Source organism: Artemia franciscana, chromosome 5 (genome assembly GCF_032884065.1).
Source record: "Artemia franciscana chromosome 5, ASM3288406v1, whole genome shotgun sequence".
Lineage (NCBI taxonomy): Eukaryota > Metazoa > Arthropoda > Branchiopoda > Anostraca > Artemiidae > Artemia > Artemia franciscana.
Window position 1 is genome coordinate 30,720,067 of NC_088867.1, and position 15,669 is coordinate 30,735,735.

General features: G+C 35.6%; 1 protein-coding gene across 2 annotated transcripts in view; it reads left to right on the forward strand.

Moving 5' to 3' along the window:
- LOC136027250 (uncharacterized) overlaps positions 1–15,669 on the forward strand; it is a 67,267-nt gene that overhangs the window by 18,779 nt on the left and 32,819 nt on the right. For both annotated transcript variants that reach the window (XM_065704322.1, XM_065704321.1), the window contains exons 3-6: positions 492–617; positions 8,719–8,859; positions 11,357–11,465; positions 14,216–14,387. In XM_065704322.1, the coding sequence (XP_065560394.1) occupies positions 492–617; positions 8,719–8,859; positions 11,357–11,465; positions 14,216–14,387 (548 nt within the window). The remainder of the gene's footprint in view (positions 1–491; positions 618–8,718; positions 8,860–11,356; positions 11,466–14,215; positions 14,388–15,669) is intronic.

Here is a 15,669-nt window from a genome sequence, read left to right on the forward strand (position 1 = left end):
GATCCTGCCCACTTTGCTGGTGAGTAGCTATAAAAAACTATTTAACTGTTAGTTTTAAAGAAAAATGTATCTTTAATACTCGTTAAATTGTCTTCGAAGGCATATAAGTTTATTGACGAAGCGTCACCTCCCGCCAATACGCCCTCTTAAACCAGGACACTATTTAGATTCTAATTCTATTCTAAGTCATATAATTCTAAATCATAATTCTATTCTTCTAATTCTATAACTAAATCATAGCTCTTTTCAGTTGTAATTTTTACACCGTTTATGACAATATATAGGGACATCGTCCCCTTTTTCTAAAACATTGCAAATTTCACAATTTACTTTCTTGGTCCATGAGATAGCATTCATATATTTGGAATCATATTGTAAAGCAGATTTATTTGATTCACATATTGTTATCAAACTAAAGTTTTTGTTGTTTTCGGTAACTGTCATGATTTATATTGTTAACACAATGCTCCCTAACAAAATTCTCTTTTTAGATTGTTCCAGTTTACTATGATAAGACGCACTTCAATAATTACTACAATGGTTGCTGTAATGGTGCATTTTGGCCCTTGTTTCATTCAATGCCAGACAGAGCTGTTTTCTCAGTGGATCATTGGCAGGTCTCAACTTTTATATCATCATCCTCTTATTTTAAACAGTTATCCTTTCTTATTGTGTCTTCTTATATTCCTTTCTCGTCTTTGTTGTTCTCTAGTACCTTCCCCATAGAGTCAAAATGTCCTCCGTAGTCTTAATTCTAAATTTGTGAATTGAAATTAATATAGCGGATATTATAGATCTTTTTAATGAATTGACTGGTTCGTTTGTCATATATGTATTTATTTTTACATGTATTTATTAATTGGATTTTATGAAATTTAAAGGCAAATGTAAAACCATTTTATATAACAGCTATTGTTCAGCATGTGTTGTACTGACGAACCTTGAATAGATGAATGTATAGGTTAGTTTTATGTCTTGTTTAGTACACTCTAGCACTTTGAAATTCATGTTTATGGAAAAATGATAATGAATTTCTTTTCCTGTTAATTCTCCTTTTTCTTCTTTTTCTTTCTCGAGGTTACAGGCTGCGATTCTGCGTTTTGTACATAGTAATTTACAAAAGAATTGATGAAAATAAAGAGTGAAATTGAATCTTAAAACGATTAAAATTTGCTTTGCAGTTTATGTAACGTATCGTTGAAAAAGTGTTTCAAATAAATCGGCTCGTGATATTTTCTTACATTTTATAATTAACTAAAAAGATTAACTTAAAATTGAATCTGCTTAATGTTTTAGGAAATAAAATTGTAATAAAATTGTATAGCACAATTTATTGATTTCATAGCTGACAAAATTGAGAGCTTTGTACATTAAACTTTTGTTTACTGCAGGTCACTCAAGGGTTTTCCAGCTTCTAATTCTCTCTTCTTATTTGTGTTTTCAATAAAGTAAACATATTCAACTACAAATCTAAGGAAGTGTAATGAGTCAGTTTATCGAACAGTTTTGAAAAAACACGTACCATAAACTGCAAAGTAAATTTGTGATCGTTTTTAGATTTCAACTTTGCTATTTGTATTCACGATATAAGCTTACTTTTAATATCTCAGGAATGATAAATTCCAGCACGTTCGGACTTGATAAAAATTTTTCACTGTAGAACAAGTTTAGCTCATGGGCTTCTGGCTGTCTTAGAAAGTAGCTGAGTTAAATAAACAAAACTTTCAGGAATGAATCCAAGGTCTGAGATTTAAGGTATGAACAAGCTTTTAGTTCAACTATTTCCCTATTTCTAGGGCTTAGGAGATTATATAGATGACCTATATGAAGGATCCCTGACAATTTTTCCTGACAGCTCGAATAGGGGGCGTACTGACAGATTGGTATTTTATCTGGTGTCTATGGGGCATAATGACAAATTGGTATTTTACTTTGTATCTATGGGCATACGGATAGATTGCTATTTTTTCTTGTTTCTAAAGGTATAATAGAAGGAAAATACAAGAGAAAAAGACGCTTTGTAATGTTTAATTTGTTCACTGGCCTCTCCGCCCCCAAATTTCTCCTAGGATTTTGCGTGCTGCATTTGCCTCATTTTTTTCATGTATATTTTGTTAATCTATTTTAAGTGCCTCACAACAGCAAAATTCCTTTTCTTAATAAACCCTCACAGCATAGGCTAATCATTTTTTCAAGTGTATTTGCTTCATAAGTAGGATGTTCGTTTGTAAGGGCAAATCTATAGAAAAATGCAGGTTTTAGTAAAAAAAAACAAAAACAAAATAAGCTGTGTTTCATGCAAGAAAATACTTTTCCATCCTAGACTCCCATTTTTTTACTAGCAAAAAAAAACAAGAGGAAGATATTTCATAATGCCGACTTTTTTAAACTTAGGCTTTTAGTGTTTTACAAGCATTTGCTTCTCTAAAAAAGATGTCTAAAAGGCAAATATAAGGAATAGTACACTTTTTAGTGATATACATCTTTGGATTTTCTACCTTTTTATAGAAAAGTTTTGCACAAATCTGATTTTGTCAGCATATTTTTGTTGCCCCCTCCAGAAGGAGAAGGGGTAGGAATGGCATTGTCTACAACTAAGAGTGCTTGAGACACAATTGCTCTTTTATTTCTCGACCAAGCCCTCCCCCCTCTTTTAACTTGAAATCTTGTAAGAACATAAGGTGATTCCACCATATTGCGTAAATTCTGACTCGACACTTATTTTTTATAGAATGCACATACTTCATTAAAATAGCTGAAGTCATATCTCAATCTATGACTATAAGAGTATCAGGATGGGGTTAAAGGCTTGGAAGATGAACCCTCCACAAGTTCTTCCAAAAAACAGAAGTTGGCAAGGAAGTTTTCAGATTAAAAACACAGCAATGAGTAGGAAAGAGAATCTGACTTTAAAAGATGGTTAGAGAGGGGAAAGTAGCAGAATAACCAAAGCAGTGCATATATAGCTCACTGCCTCTATTGCAAAAAGAACTTTCTTTGTAAGAAGGGAAATATGACCTGGGAAGGCACAAACAGAGCAAAGCTTCAAGAAGTAAATGAAAAAGTATGAATAGCTTCGTCTTCCAAGACTATGCCATTGGACCATCACTTTTCTAGCGATTCCAGAAACGAAAGAGTGGCCACTGTTGAAGCAAAGCTTGTCTCATTTGTCGTTGAACATGATCTACCCTATTTGCTTTCTGACGACTTGCTGAAGCTCATAAAAAGTATGCCGGGTCCGGGTTTGCTAAGCGAGGCTAGTCTGGGTAGAACGAAAGCAATCAACATTGCCTTCCAAGCACTGGCACCTCATTTTCATGGAAAGCTTCTTGACACGCAAAAGACGAGGTGGTTACTGACGAAACGACGGATAAGGCTGTAGCCAAACACCTTGCATAAACCTTGTTTACGCAAAGATTTAACGAAAAAACGCTTGTAGAAGAAAAATATCCATGGGTCACAGTCGTTAAATGTAGATGCCATTTATGTGCCCTGTTTAGAAAAAAAACTTTCTAAGAGTGGAAGATTTATGCAGAATCGCTTGAAATTACTTCTGACACAGTTCCAAACGGCAAGGTACATATAAGAAATAATTTCAAGTTTTCACTCAAGTGGAACAACACAGATTCCTTGCTTTGGCTCCCATTCGTTGGCTTTCATTTCAAAACTGTGAAGCACATATTCTTGAGCAGCGGGATACTCTTACGTTGCATTGGGACTTTTTAGTACTTGAAGATCCCTCACACGCGAATGACCACTTACGAATAACGTTGAAGAATGTGTTAGGAGAATTGAATGAATTGAATACTAAGTTTCAGGCACGAAAACCCTTATTTCATCTCTTGAAAAGCAAGGTACAAAAGCTCCTTCGTACTTTAGGTTCGAATTTCATGAAGCCTTTCTATATTGGGGTAACTAATCCTTTCGCCATCAACCAAGCAAATTTGGACGAATAGGACATAGTGGTCAATTGGCGTCATATTCCTACAATGAAATCTGTTACAGGAGAAGCCATGTTTCCAAACGTCCTGAAAGTGATGCATACTTCTTCTGCTCACTGCCATTGTCAAATGTCATTTCCGAGCGTCTTTTCAGTGTTCTAAAGGAAGTAAAATGACTGGCGAAATCGTCTTAGCTCAATAGCTCTTTCGCCAACATTAAAAGTCAAATGCGGCCTGCATCGTCTTAGCTCAATAGCTCTTTCGTCAACATTAAAAGTCAAATGCGGCCTGCAACGTCAGGTAAAAGATAGCCGCGATAAGGTGGAGTTAGAGCGTGTCCTTAGAGTAAATGCTAATGCAACTTCGAATGAGTGCATCGCTATGACTCAAAATATTCTGTACACTATGGCGGAGATAAGCACTGGCGAATCTCAAGATGAACAAACCAATTCCGATTGAACTTTTTCTGTCCATCTGAATGGCTCTTTCTAACGTTTTTATTACCTTTAATACGATGATTCTCATTAAATCTGGCCTTGATAATAATAACGATTTTTATTGTTAACAATTTTATTTTCCGTTTTTTTTTCATCCCATTCTCCAAAAAAATAAAAAAGTGACTTTTGAAATGAATAAATGACCTCAAGATCACCGCAAACCCAGTAGGTTTGCATGGAATCATATGGAGTCCTTTTAAGCCTATTCCTCAGGTCTCCAAACATCGGTAACACTTATTTTTATGCATATTTCAGTTATTTTAGCTGGGGAAACCTCAAGTGCTGGATCCAGGCTTTCTGAAGGAGGGTAAAATTGGTCAAGAAGCAATATTTCAAATTTATCTTGGGTACTTGGAATTGCAGGCAATGATTTCACTACCTGTTTTCCTTTGGGGCGGGGTGGGATATGCTGAAAGATCAAAATCATGCTGACGATTTTTTTTTTGAGCGAGCAAATGTGTATTGCCGCGAAACGGTGAAACTTTTAAAAAATACCATTAAAAAGTGTATTATCCTTTGTTTTTGCCTCTTTGAAACCTATTTTGGAAAAGGAAATAGTACCAAAATACACTGCTTTTTCACTCGACCGGTGCCGCGAAGCGGTGGCCGTCGAGTGACAATACTGTTTAGATGACTCAGCATTAGATCAGATGTTATTCTTGAAATTGTTAAGACCATGGGGACTATGGCACGATGCTTTTTAAGTTTTATCAAACAGAATAGATGTAAGCTGCACTTGAAAGGTGGGTGAATGAGTGAAAAATATTGTTTATTTTTTTTGTGCACACTGTTTTGGAATCATAACGCTATTCCCTATTGAAATTTTGAACTTCGAATTTACAATTATCGATAAATTCGTAATTTGTCGCGATAGAAACTAGTCTTAACGAGTAAACTTGAGATGCAATTTTTTCTGAATATATATCCCTAAAGGTGCCATTACATGATGCGGAAAACCATGCAGTTTAGAAAAAACGCGCCGTTTCGCGGATGAATTCGAGTTAGAAAAAAAAACCTAGCAATGAAGAAAACGTAAGGTTTTTTTCTGTGCAGGATTCTTTGTTTGGTGAAAGACTTAAATATTTCCGGCTACAAGTAACTATGGCAAGGCTCTGAAGATGTCTGTTTCAAACTTCTATATTGACTACATGTTTCTCAGACTAAAAATGTAAAAAAAAAAAAATCGTCGATCAAATGTCACCGAGTCCCATTATTTTTGCAGCGTAACTAGAAGAATTGAAGACGAATTTTCAACAAAAAAAGCTTTGAGACACTGAGAAAACAATTTATTAACAACGCATTGTAACGTTAATTTGGAATCATAAAACATTGTAAAGAAGCCTTTTTTCTTTTACATACACACAGATATTATACCTTTTTACGAAAATGTAAAAGCATGCATCATTTGAAACATGTAAAAGCTGATGCCGCATATTTTCATGCTAATTTAATAAAAATTTTCCACAAAATAAGTTTTTAAATTTTGGATTTATTGAAGTTAAGAAATAGACAAAATCTCAAATGTATTTAGTCTTCAGTAAAGTGCAAATTGTGTTCTGGTCTTCACAAGGCATGGGGTGGTGTCAGCCCTCCTCATGTTAGTGTCTGCTCGTTTAGAGTTTGACTCGGTTATTCGCTGCAGTTTCTGTTTGTTTTAGGTTTCATATATTTATTTATGGTGATTTATGATAGTCTTAGACGTGAAAAAATTGTTTAGACGTATTTCTAATCCGTTTGGTCTAATTTAAATATTTACTTTTCTTTGAGAAATTTATTTTGTGGAAATTTTTTTTTGGAAACTAATTTTGGTCCGTTTTGCTTAACATTGTCTTTTCCATTGGTAAAATATAGGCAGAAGGGGTAATAGTAGTAGCCCTGAAAGTTTCAACTTAGTGCCCTCAGTCTTTCATACATAAATTTTATGCATGAACGACTGTTTCAGTCTATTCATACAATCTGTTCCAACTGTTTCAGTATTTATGAACGACTTTATACTTAAACTATTTTGTCTTGGTTCAATTGTAGCAGTAGTTGTAGAAGTAGCAGCAAAAGTTGTAGTAATATTGGTAGCCCAATATTTTAGCTCAATATCCTAAGCCGCTGTTGGGATATTGCTAACAAGCCGCTACTTGTATGTAGTGTATTTCAGTTCAGTTCAACATCACCCTCACCCTTCTCTAAAAGCTTAACTAGTACCCTTAGGACTAGCAATAATAGTAGGTGTAGCATTAGAAGTTATAGCAGGAGCAATAGGAGTAGTGTCGGTTATAGCAGTAGCAGTATTAATAGTAAGCAGTATTAGTATTCACATTGTGCCTTTTTGGTCTTGTATAATATCCCCTCTTTATGCCCTGATAGACTCACCTCAACACTTCAAGCTGTTTCTAAGACATTCCTTATACGTCCTCCTAATAACCTGCATGCACATAATGTGTTTTGGTTTTGCTCAACATCCCCCTCAACAGTCCCTGAAAGTTCTGCATTTATACCATTACCCTTAGTAGTATTAGCACTAAAAGCAGCAGTACTATTGCTGCTTATATTAGTAATAGCATGCACACAGTGTATTTTTACTAGTTCAACGTGTCCTAACACATTCCCTAAATGTTTCAACCTAATACTCCGAGACCTTCTTTATACATTGCTGATACGGCTTTTTGACAGCATGCCATGCACACAACGCATTTCAATTTAATTTAAAACACCCCTCAACATTCTTCAAAAAAAAACAATATTTTTCACACATTCACCCACCCACCTTTCAAGTGCAGCTTACATCTATTCTGTTTGGTAAAACTTAAAAAGCGTCGTGCCATAGTCCCCATGGTCTTACCAATTTCAAGGATAACATCTGATCTAATGCTCAGTCATCTAAACAGTGTTGCCACTCGACGGCCACCGCTTCGCGGCACCGGTCGAGTGAAAAAGCAGTGTTTTTTGGTACTATTTCCTTTTCCAAAATAGGTTTCAAAGAGGCAAAAACAAAGGATAATACACTTTTTAATGGTCGTTTTTAAAAGTTTCACCGTTTCGCGGCAATACACATTTGCTCGCTCAAAAAAAAAATCGTCAGCATGATTTTGATCTGTCAGCATATCCCACCCCGCCCCAAAGGAAAACAGGTAGTGAAATCATTGCCTGCAATTCCAAGTACCCAAGATAAATTTCAAATTTTGCTTCTTGACCAATTTCACCCTCCTTCAGAAAGCCTGGATCCAGCACTTGAGGTTTTCCCTCACAGCCTTCACAGCCTATGCGGCAAATATTTATAAAACTAGCTCAAATAAACTGAATCCCAATATTTCCCCTTGTTTGTGGAATTTTGAACAAGTAGCGCTTTCCTGAAAACGGAAAACCCAGAAAAAAGGGAAATGGAAGATACAATTTGAATTCTCTAAAAAAAAAAAAAAAAAAAAAAAAAAAATCATTAGTCAATAGTTAAAGTCACTAGTTAGCAAAAAAAAGATCTTGCACTTATTTAGATTATAAATCCTTGGTTTCATAAGTTGTATTTCCGGTAGCTATTAGTACCCATTTTAACCGTGGTAATACGATTTAATATCATTCAAAATCAAGAAATAGCTCACTTTTGCATAAACTTGAAACACATCATTACTTTTGCCTGCACTGAGAACAATTTCAAGCTATGAATCGAATTATTGGACTAAGACTATAACCCTGACACGACTCAAGTGGTTAATACTTTTATTCCAAATACAGCGAAAGATCGTGAGCTCTTTTATTTGAGCTAATATTAAAATGTGTTTGCATAGGCTTTAAAGCAACTGATTTTGTTCTATTTTTGGATTTTACACATTTGGCACCAAATATGAGAAGCAGCATCTTGGAACTGTCCATATTCTTTGGCATCGAAATAAGTTTTGTAGAGTTTTATTTTATAGTTATTAACAGGGGTTACTCTTTAGTTAGGCTTCAGGATTATTTTCAAGCAGACGGATATTGCGAGCAAACCAGAGAAAGCATCCTGTTTAAATGCTTTGGTGTAGCTGATTCCTGAGCATCGAAGCGATGTCTGTAAAATGTGTGCATTGCAAAAGTTCTAATTTCAAGATTTAGTTATATTAAATTTTCAAGGTTTTTATCTTTCATTTGGGTCTAAGCCCTTCGCTATCCATTGTGTTTGCTACACTTTTTCTCTAACTACATTTTCTCATCCACATTTTCGAATTTTTCCTCTCCTTCATTTTCAGGCTACGGCTCAGTTTATTTGGCAGTATTTTTGTTGGTTGTTTTTGTCTTAATTATTTTTATGATTTTAGGATTATGTTGCTGTGAATAAGCTTTTTTCAGAGAAGACTCTCGAGGCAATCCACGGTGTACGGGAAGGAAATCCAACTGTAACTCCTCTCGTTTGGATACATGACTACCATCTCATGCTAGCAGGAAATACAATTAGAGAGGTAGATTTTCCAAATTCAATTGGGCTGAAATAGACTTGCAGAATAAGGCAAAAAAAACTGTTTAGGATAAGATAAGATATTTATTTTTTTAAAATCACTATCACAAGCCCTCAAAGGGCCGAATTTGGACTTCGGAGTTGCCTAATAAAACAAACAAAGCAAAAAACACTAATAATAATGAATAGTCAAATTATGAGTAAAAAAAAATAAGTCAGAAAAAAAAGGAAGGGGACAAAAAAAGTTTAATAATACAGAAAAGAAGAAGAAATAAACATATATATCTACAAATTAAAAGGGACACTAAAAAAAGTCCAAGAGAAAAGTTCCTTGTTCTCTGCGGCCTTGTCATTATTTTCCAACAATTTGTGTTAATGGTTAGTGTATTCCAGTATATAATGAATTGCAGATAATGATAATAATTTAAAGACGAAAAACTAATGGTTACGTGGCTACAAGAACGTGTTTTCGTAAAGAAGGAACTGTGACTGTATTTAAATTAAGCATTAATTGATGCCTGGTATTGCCCCCTCCTCCCTTGTCAAAAGACTTCCACTCTAAGTGTTTTCCAAGATTTCCCGTTTCCCCCTGGAACTCCCCTCAATATCATCGGATCCGGTCGGGATTTAAAATAAGAGTTCTAAGACACGAGGTCCTTCTAAATATAAAATTTCATTAAGATCCGATAACCCGTTCATAAGTTAAAAATACCTCATTTTTCTAATTTGTCCGAATTAACCCTCCTAACACCCCCCCCCTCCCCAGATGGTCGAATCGAGAAAACTAATATTTATAATCTAACCTGGTCCAGTCCCTGATACGCCTGCCAACTTTCAGTGATCGCCATATTGATCACGTATCAGTTTAAAATTTTGTGTCTATAAAGCAGCAGTTAGGTCTGTCCTATTCTGTGCAGCTGAGACCTGGCCACTGAAGGTGCTTCTTCTCCGTGATTTGAAAGTCTTTGACCACCGCTGTTAACGAAAAATTTTGAGGATTCGATGCTCCGACAAAATCTCAAATGCTGATGTGCGTCACCCACTGCTGTAACATCCAGCCCACAGCCACAATCGTCAAACAGAAAATACTGCGTTGGCTTGGCCATGTCCTAAGAAGACCCAATGACCGTACCATCAAGCAAGTGCTTCTAGATGCTCCTCTGTCAGATTGGTGCAGGCGCCCGGGTGGTCGATTGAAAAATTGGCGGGCAATTGTCAGAAGCGACCTCGGTACGATTGGTGGATTTCGGAAGTTAGGCAGAAAATGGGAGAGCTTCTGGCTCCGGTTTGCTGAAGAGCTGGTACGAGATCGCGACCAATAGGAGTCAACCATAAGGAGTGTTCTAGATGCCAGGTGAGGCGTTCATGTCTGGTCCCGCAGCAAGTACAATCACAATATCAAATACTATAGGCCTGCGTAAACAATGGGCAACTTTTGTAAATTAAAGATCTATTCCCCAGGGTTGTGGGGGTCATGTTATCTCTAAAGGCATAGTTATTAGACCTTTCAACCATGTTGAAGAAAATGGCTATCTCAGAATTTTTATTGGACGATTCTTAGAAAAGATGGGTGCGACAGGGGGGCTAGTTGGTCTCCATTCTTTTTGGTCGCACAAAAAGTGCACTAGAACTTTTAATTTTCGTCTTAATGAGCCCTCCTCCGATGTTCCTGGACCATTGGTTCGATATGACCAACCCTGCAAAAAAATAATAATAAATTAACACGCATCCGTGATATTTCTTCTGGCAAAAAGTATGAAATTCCACATTTTATTGCAGACAGGAGCTTTTAACCACTTCAGTGGTTTTCTAATACACTGAATGTGATGTTGCGATTTTCATTCAGATTCTTTGAATTTTAGGGTGTTTTCTCCCTTTTTCAAAAATCAGCCAAATTTTCTCAGGCTTATAACATTTGATGATATCACTAAGCTTAATTAATCTGACATATTTGGAATGAGTATAATAAGCCCGTTCTTTTCATGTATCAATTGATATTAAAATTCCGTATTTTAGAGTCTCGATTACTAATGCGTCGCGTCGCTCCTTACTTACAGTTTGTTACCACGAACTGTTCGATGAAAAATAAAAACACACACTGCTCCAAAAGAAACAGATTATCTGTAAAATCTTATATGTCTCTGGACTTAATACGTCTAAGGGGTATTTGCCCTGCTCCTGTTTGTCGGAATTTCTGTTTGATAAAACTTTGTCTTGATCACTAATTGTAAATTCTGTATGTTTTGGCTCTCATTTTTTCACTGATGATTTTCGCTCGTGATTTTCGCTCGTGATTTTCGTTCGTTTTAGGTTTGAATTAATGTACGATTTTATCTCCTCGTCTTTGGTTTAATACAAATCTTCACTTTTCAGTTAAAAACATCGATATTAGATTTTTTTCAGTTAATATTTAAGACACGTAAGTTTGAGCAAGCTATCTAGTATTATGCTTCATAATTCTAGATTGAAACAAGCCTAATCAGTTTTTTCTCTCCTTCCAGCTATCAGAAAATGAAGGGATTGCAGTTAAAATCGGATTTTTTCTTCACATTCCATTTCCACCTTGGGACATTTTCCGTATTTGTGCTTGGGACGAAGACATTCTAATGGGTAAACATTTTATTCTTCGAGCAGGGTTGTATCCAGGATTTTTTTTTTCGGGGGGGGGGGGGGTACAAACAAAAATTTGTTTATATTCATTTTTGTTACTTTTTTAAGAGTTGCGCAAACAATTGGTGGGGGGGGGTCAAACCCCCTAACTCTCCCCCTGGATACGACCTTGTCTTCGAATCCTTTCTTTTCTGTTTGTTTCTTGTAATATCTGCATCTGCTTACGACCAGAACTGCAGCTACTTGCGCCTGTGACCACGGCTATATGACACGGCAAGCGTGATTACTTTTGACTGTAACTACTTGTGAACGTGCCTATAGCTAACGTCTAATATAAACAGCGCTAAAGCAATGCCTCTGACTTAAACAGGTGAGTAGAACTTTCAATCTCGCTTATAATAAACAGCTGAAAGTATCCAGGTGGAATATAGGGGGGGATTTTCGTTAGGGAGGGGAAATTTTCCTCGGGAGGGATTTTTCCGCAAAGGGGGAGACCCCTATTACCGTTTCAAAGTGGTTAGGAACAGAAAGTATTTTAGCCTGTTTTTTGGCCATCTAAATCGCTCCCATAACAAAATATTTGACTTTTGATTCAAAAAATAATTTCTGAAAGTTTCGTGTCACTGGACATCTTTAATCAAGAGTATAATTTTTCTTTTATGACACCTTTAGCTGGGTGGTTTCTCCCAGAAAATTTCCCTGCAGAAAGTCCCTCAGAAAATTCTCTCTCGAAAATATCGTCAGATAATTTCCTCCTCATATCCTCCTGGATAATTTCGGATGTTCATTAGAAAGGAAATTGTAAGTTCTACTCACATGATGTTAAGTCAGAGGCAATATTATAGAATTGCCTATAGTGGAGCCAAAATGGTTCAATGCATTATAATTCACTTATTTTTTATTAGAGGTCCTTCATATGGAAGAGCTGATCGCATAGACTTCGGAGGGTTCTCATTGGACTATAAATTAAAAATTTATAGTCCAATGCCAACAAGCCACCACTTATATTTTTTCCCCCAAACGCAACCGATCAAAGTTTTGAGATAGTCATTTTGTTCTAAGCAGTCCGAAGGTCAAATATCCATGCTTCTGGGTTGGACAACGCCCCTTCCAGCTCCTAGGGTAAGGGTTCTAAGCTATGCACGTTGTTCTTTGTTAAGATATAAGGTTTTTGTGGGAAGGGTGGTTGGAAATTGATAATTCTAGTCCTTTAATTTGAATTGAAACTGATTGGAAAACCAACCAGCCTCCCTTTCCTGGAACTATTTTTGATATCGGGTTTTTTTTATATCTGAAAAGTGACCAAACATCAATGATATTTCTTTGGTAAAAAAAACCACCAAACATTTGTAGATGAGAGCTTTAAACGTGTAAGCAGTTCTGTCTGATTATTTTCTGGTTAGGGATGGGGGAAGATGTCTCAAAGGGTGCATTTTAATGCTGACATATTCTAGCTCTCATTGACTCTTCAGGGAAATACGGAATTAGTTTTAAGGAAGAGGCGAAGGGGCAGAAATTGATATTTAGTCCCTCTTGATTTCTGGGAATATTTCTGATCTACTCTGCTATTATGAAAGTAAAGAGCATCATTAAACCACAAAATTAACAGAATTTATACCGTATAGGAGGGAGACCACCTCTTCCTCATCCCCAACCTCCACCTCATGATCGTAGAAACTTCTGAAGATGTTCATTCACTCGTAAATTGAGAGTCCGAGTCCTTTTTTAAGCCGAAAGTGATCGGAGACCTACCAGCCCCTGTCCTAAAACTGTTTCGATATATGTCCTTTATTACCCCTTAGGGCATCTTATCGACATTTTTAGGTACTTCTTTTATGCCTTCTCTGTGGCTGCTCAATTTTTCGTCTGCGGGAATTTAACATGGGGGAATTATCCAGGAGCTGGATTTTCCGCGGGGGGATTTCCGGGGAGAAAACGCCAGCTCCCATAACATCTATATATATATATATATATATATATATATATATATATATATATATATATATCTATATATATATATATATATATATATATATATATATATATATATATATATATATATATATATATATATATATATATATATATATATATATATATATATATATATATATATATATATATATATATATATATATATATATATATATATATATATATATATATATATATATATATATATATATATATATATATATATATATATATATATATATATATATATATATATATATATATATATATATATATATATATATATATATATATATATATATATATATATATATATATATATATATATATATATATATATATATATATATATATGTATATACATAAACAGCGGGCAATTGGTATAATTTAATTTTTCTTGCCCAGGAAATCTCAGGATTATGCCATCCCTGAGGCAGAAGTGTTTACTTTTCCTCTATTCTGAAAAAAATGGCTACGTCAAAGTTTTTGCTAGATTTTTGGGTAGCAGGGAAGGCGTAGATAGCAAAAAAAGGCACAGGAGGACGCTGGATGCCATTCAATCGCATTTAGATATTTATAGAAGCCTCATAGCTTTCAATTTTAAGTCAAATAAACTACCTTCCTGGTTTTTAAGACACAGCCTTCCATAAAAAAGTGGTAGGGGGAAAAACTAAACGAAAATAAATAAATAAGTTATAAAGGTCAAGCTTCTCCGCTAAAGCAGTGCTACAACGCTGCCTTTAACTTAATTAGCTTTACTTATAACCCTTTTCTAGGGTTGTTGGGATGTGACGTTGTTGGCTTTCACATCGAAGACTATTGTTTGAATTTTATTGAATGTTGCCACAGACGACTGGGATGTAGAGTTGACCGAAAAAACATGATCGTTGAATATGGTAATAGACATATACGGGTGCGCGCCATGCCGATTGGTATTCCTTATAGCAGGTACGTTAAAAAGTGCTTCTTTTTAATGCTATGACAAAATTCTGGTTTGATAGTCATATTAAGTCTTGTTTTCAGAATAGGGACATATGCAAGATTACGTTCTCATAGAAATAAAACGAAAAGAATAATAAGGCTGATTATCGAGCCCCTCAGCTGCTTGATCTTTACTGAGTATAAAAGTATTACAAAGGTTCTATTTTTCATTTTGAATGGGCGGGGGGCTGAAAAGCAAAAGGAAAATGAAACATTTGAAGTTTTAAGCTAACTGTATTTATTGTACTATAACAAGTCTTTATTTTATATTATACTAACACAGAGCTAAAACTTAATCCCTTATTCGCTTGGGAACAAAAGGTAACCACTTTATGTATATGGTTATTTCTATTCATATTAGGTTTGAATTTAGATCTAAATTTTCATGTGACAAAAAATTCTCTAATGTAATTTACAATGTTCTTTTATTCATGTGAGATCTGAGTAAGTGAACCATATGAAGGCGGTTTAAGTTTTAATTCATAAACCATATTAAGGTTAAATTGTAATCATCAATAGGTATTGTGTTGGGGGTTCTATACTCCACTCACCACTTCCTGGTAACTGCCATGCAGCCAATTTACAAAAAAAAATTAATTTTAAAGCAACACAGGAACTCCATGGACACCTGATTTTGATGGCAACTTGATTTCAGTTCAGAATTGTGTATGTGTGTGTACTTTGTGTGTATGTGTGTATGTATTTGTGTGCGTATGTGTGTGTATTTTTGTGTGTATGACTTATGTGTTTGATGTGTTTATATGACGTGTTTGTACGATGTGTGTATGACGTATGTGTACGACATGTTTGCTTGAATTTCTTTAAGAATGGTAGCTGAGAGTCTGATATCTCCTCTCTGTTTTATTACTTTTGGGTCATCAGTTCCCGTCCTAGCCGAGTGGTAGGCGCTCCGGACTTGAAATCCTGAGGTCAAGGGTTCGAGTCCTGGTTTTGCTCATTCTATGATTTGGGACGGAAGTCAATGGTCTGACCCTTTAAGCTCAGCCAAAGTTGATCCAGCTCTAAATGGGTACCTGGAGAAATCTGGGGGAAAAATTTGGAAAGCGTCGGATGATTTGCCCCCAGCCACACAATGCACTCTCGGCCGAAGGGATTGAATCAGGTGATCGGTACCTGTGCAACGTATGCGAAAAAGGTCAGCATTTTTGGAGACTTTCCCAAAAACCTCGCAAAACGGAGTGGCAAAACCCCTTGGGCCTAGGAGTGTCAAAACATTAAATCAGGCTCT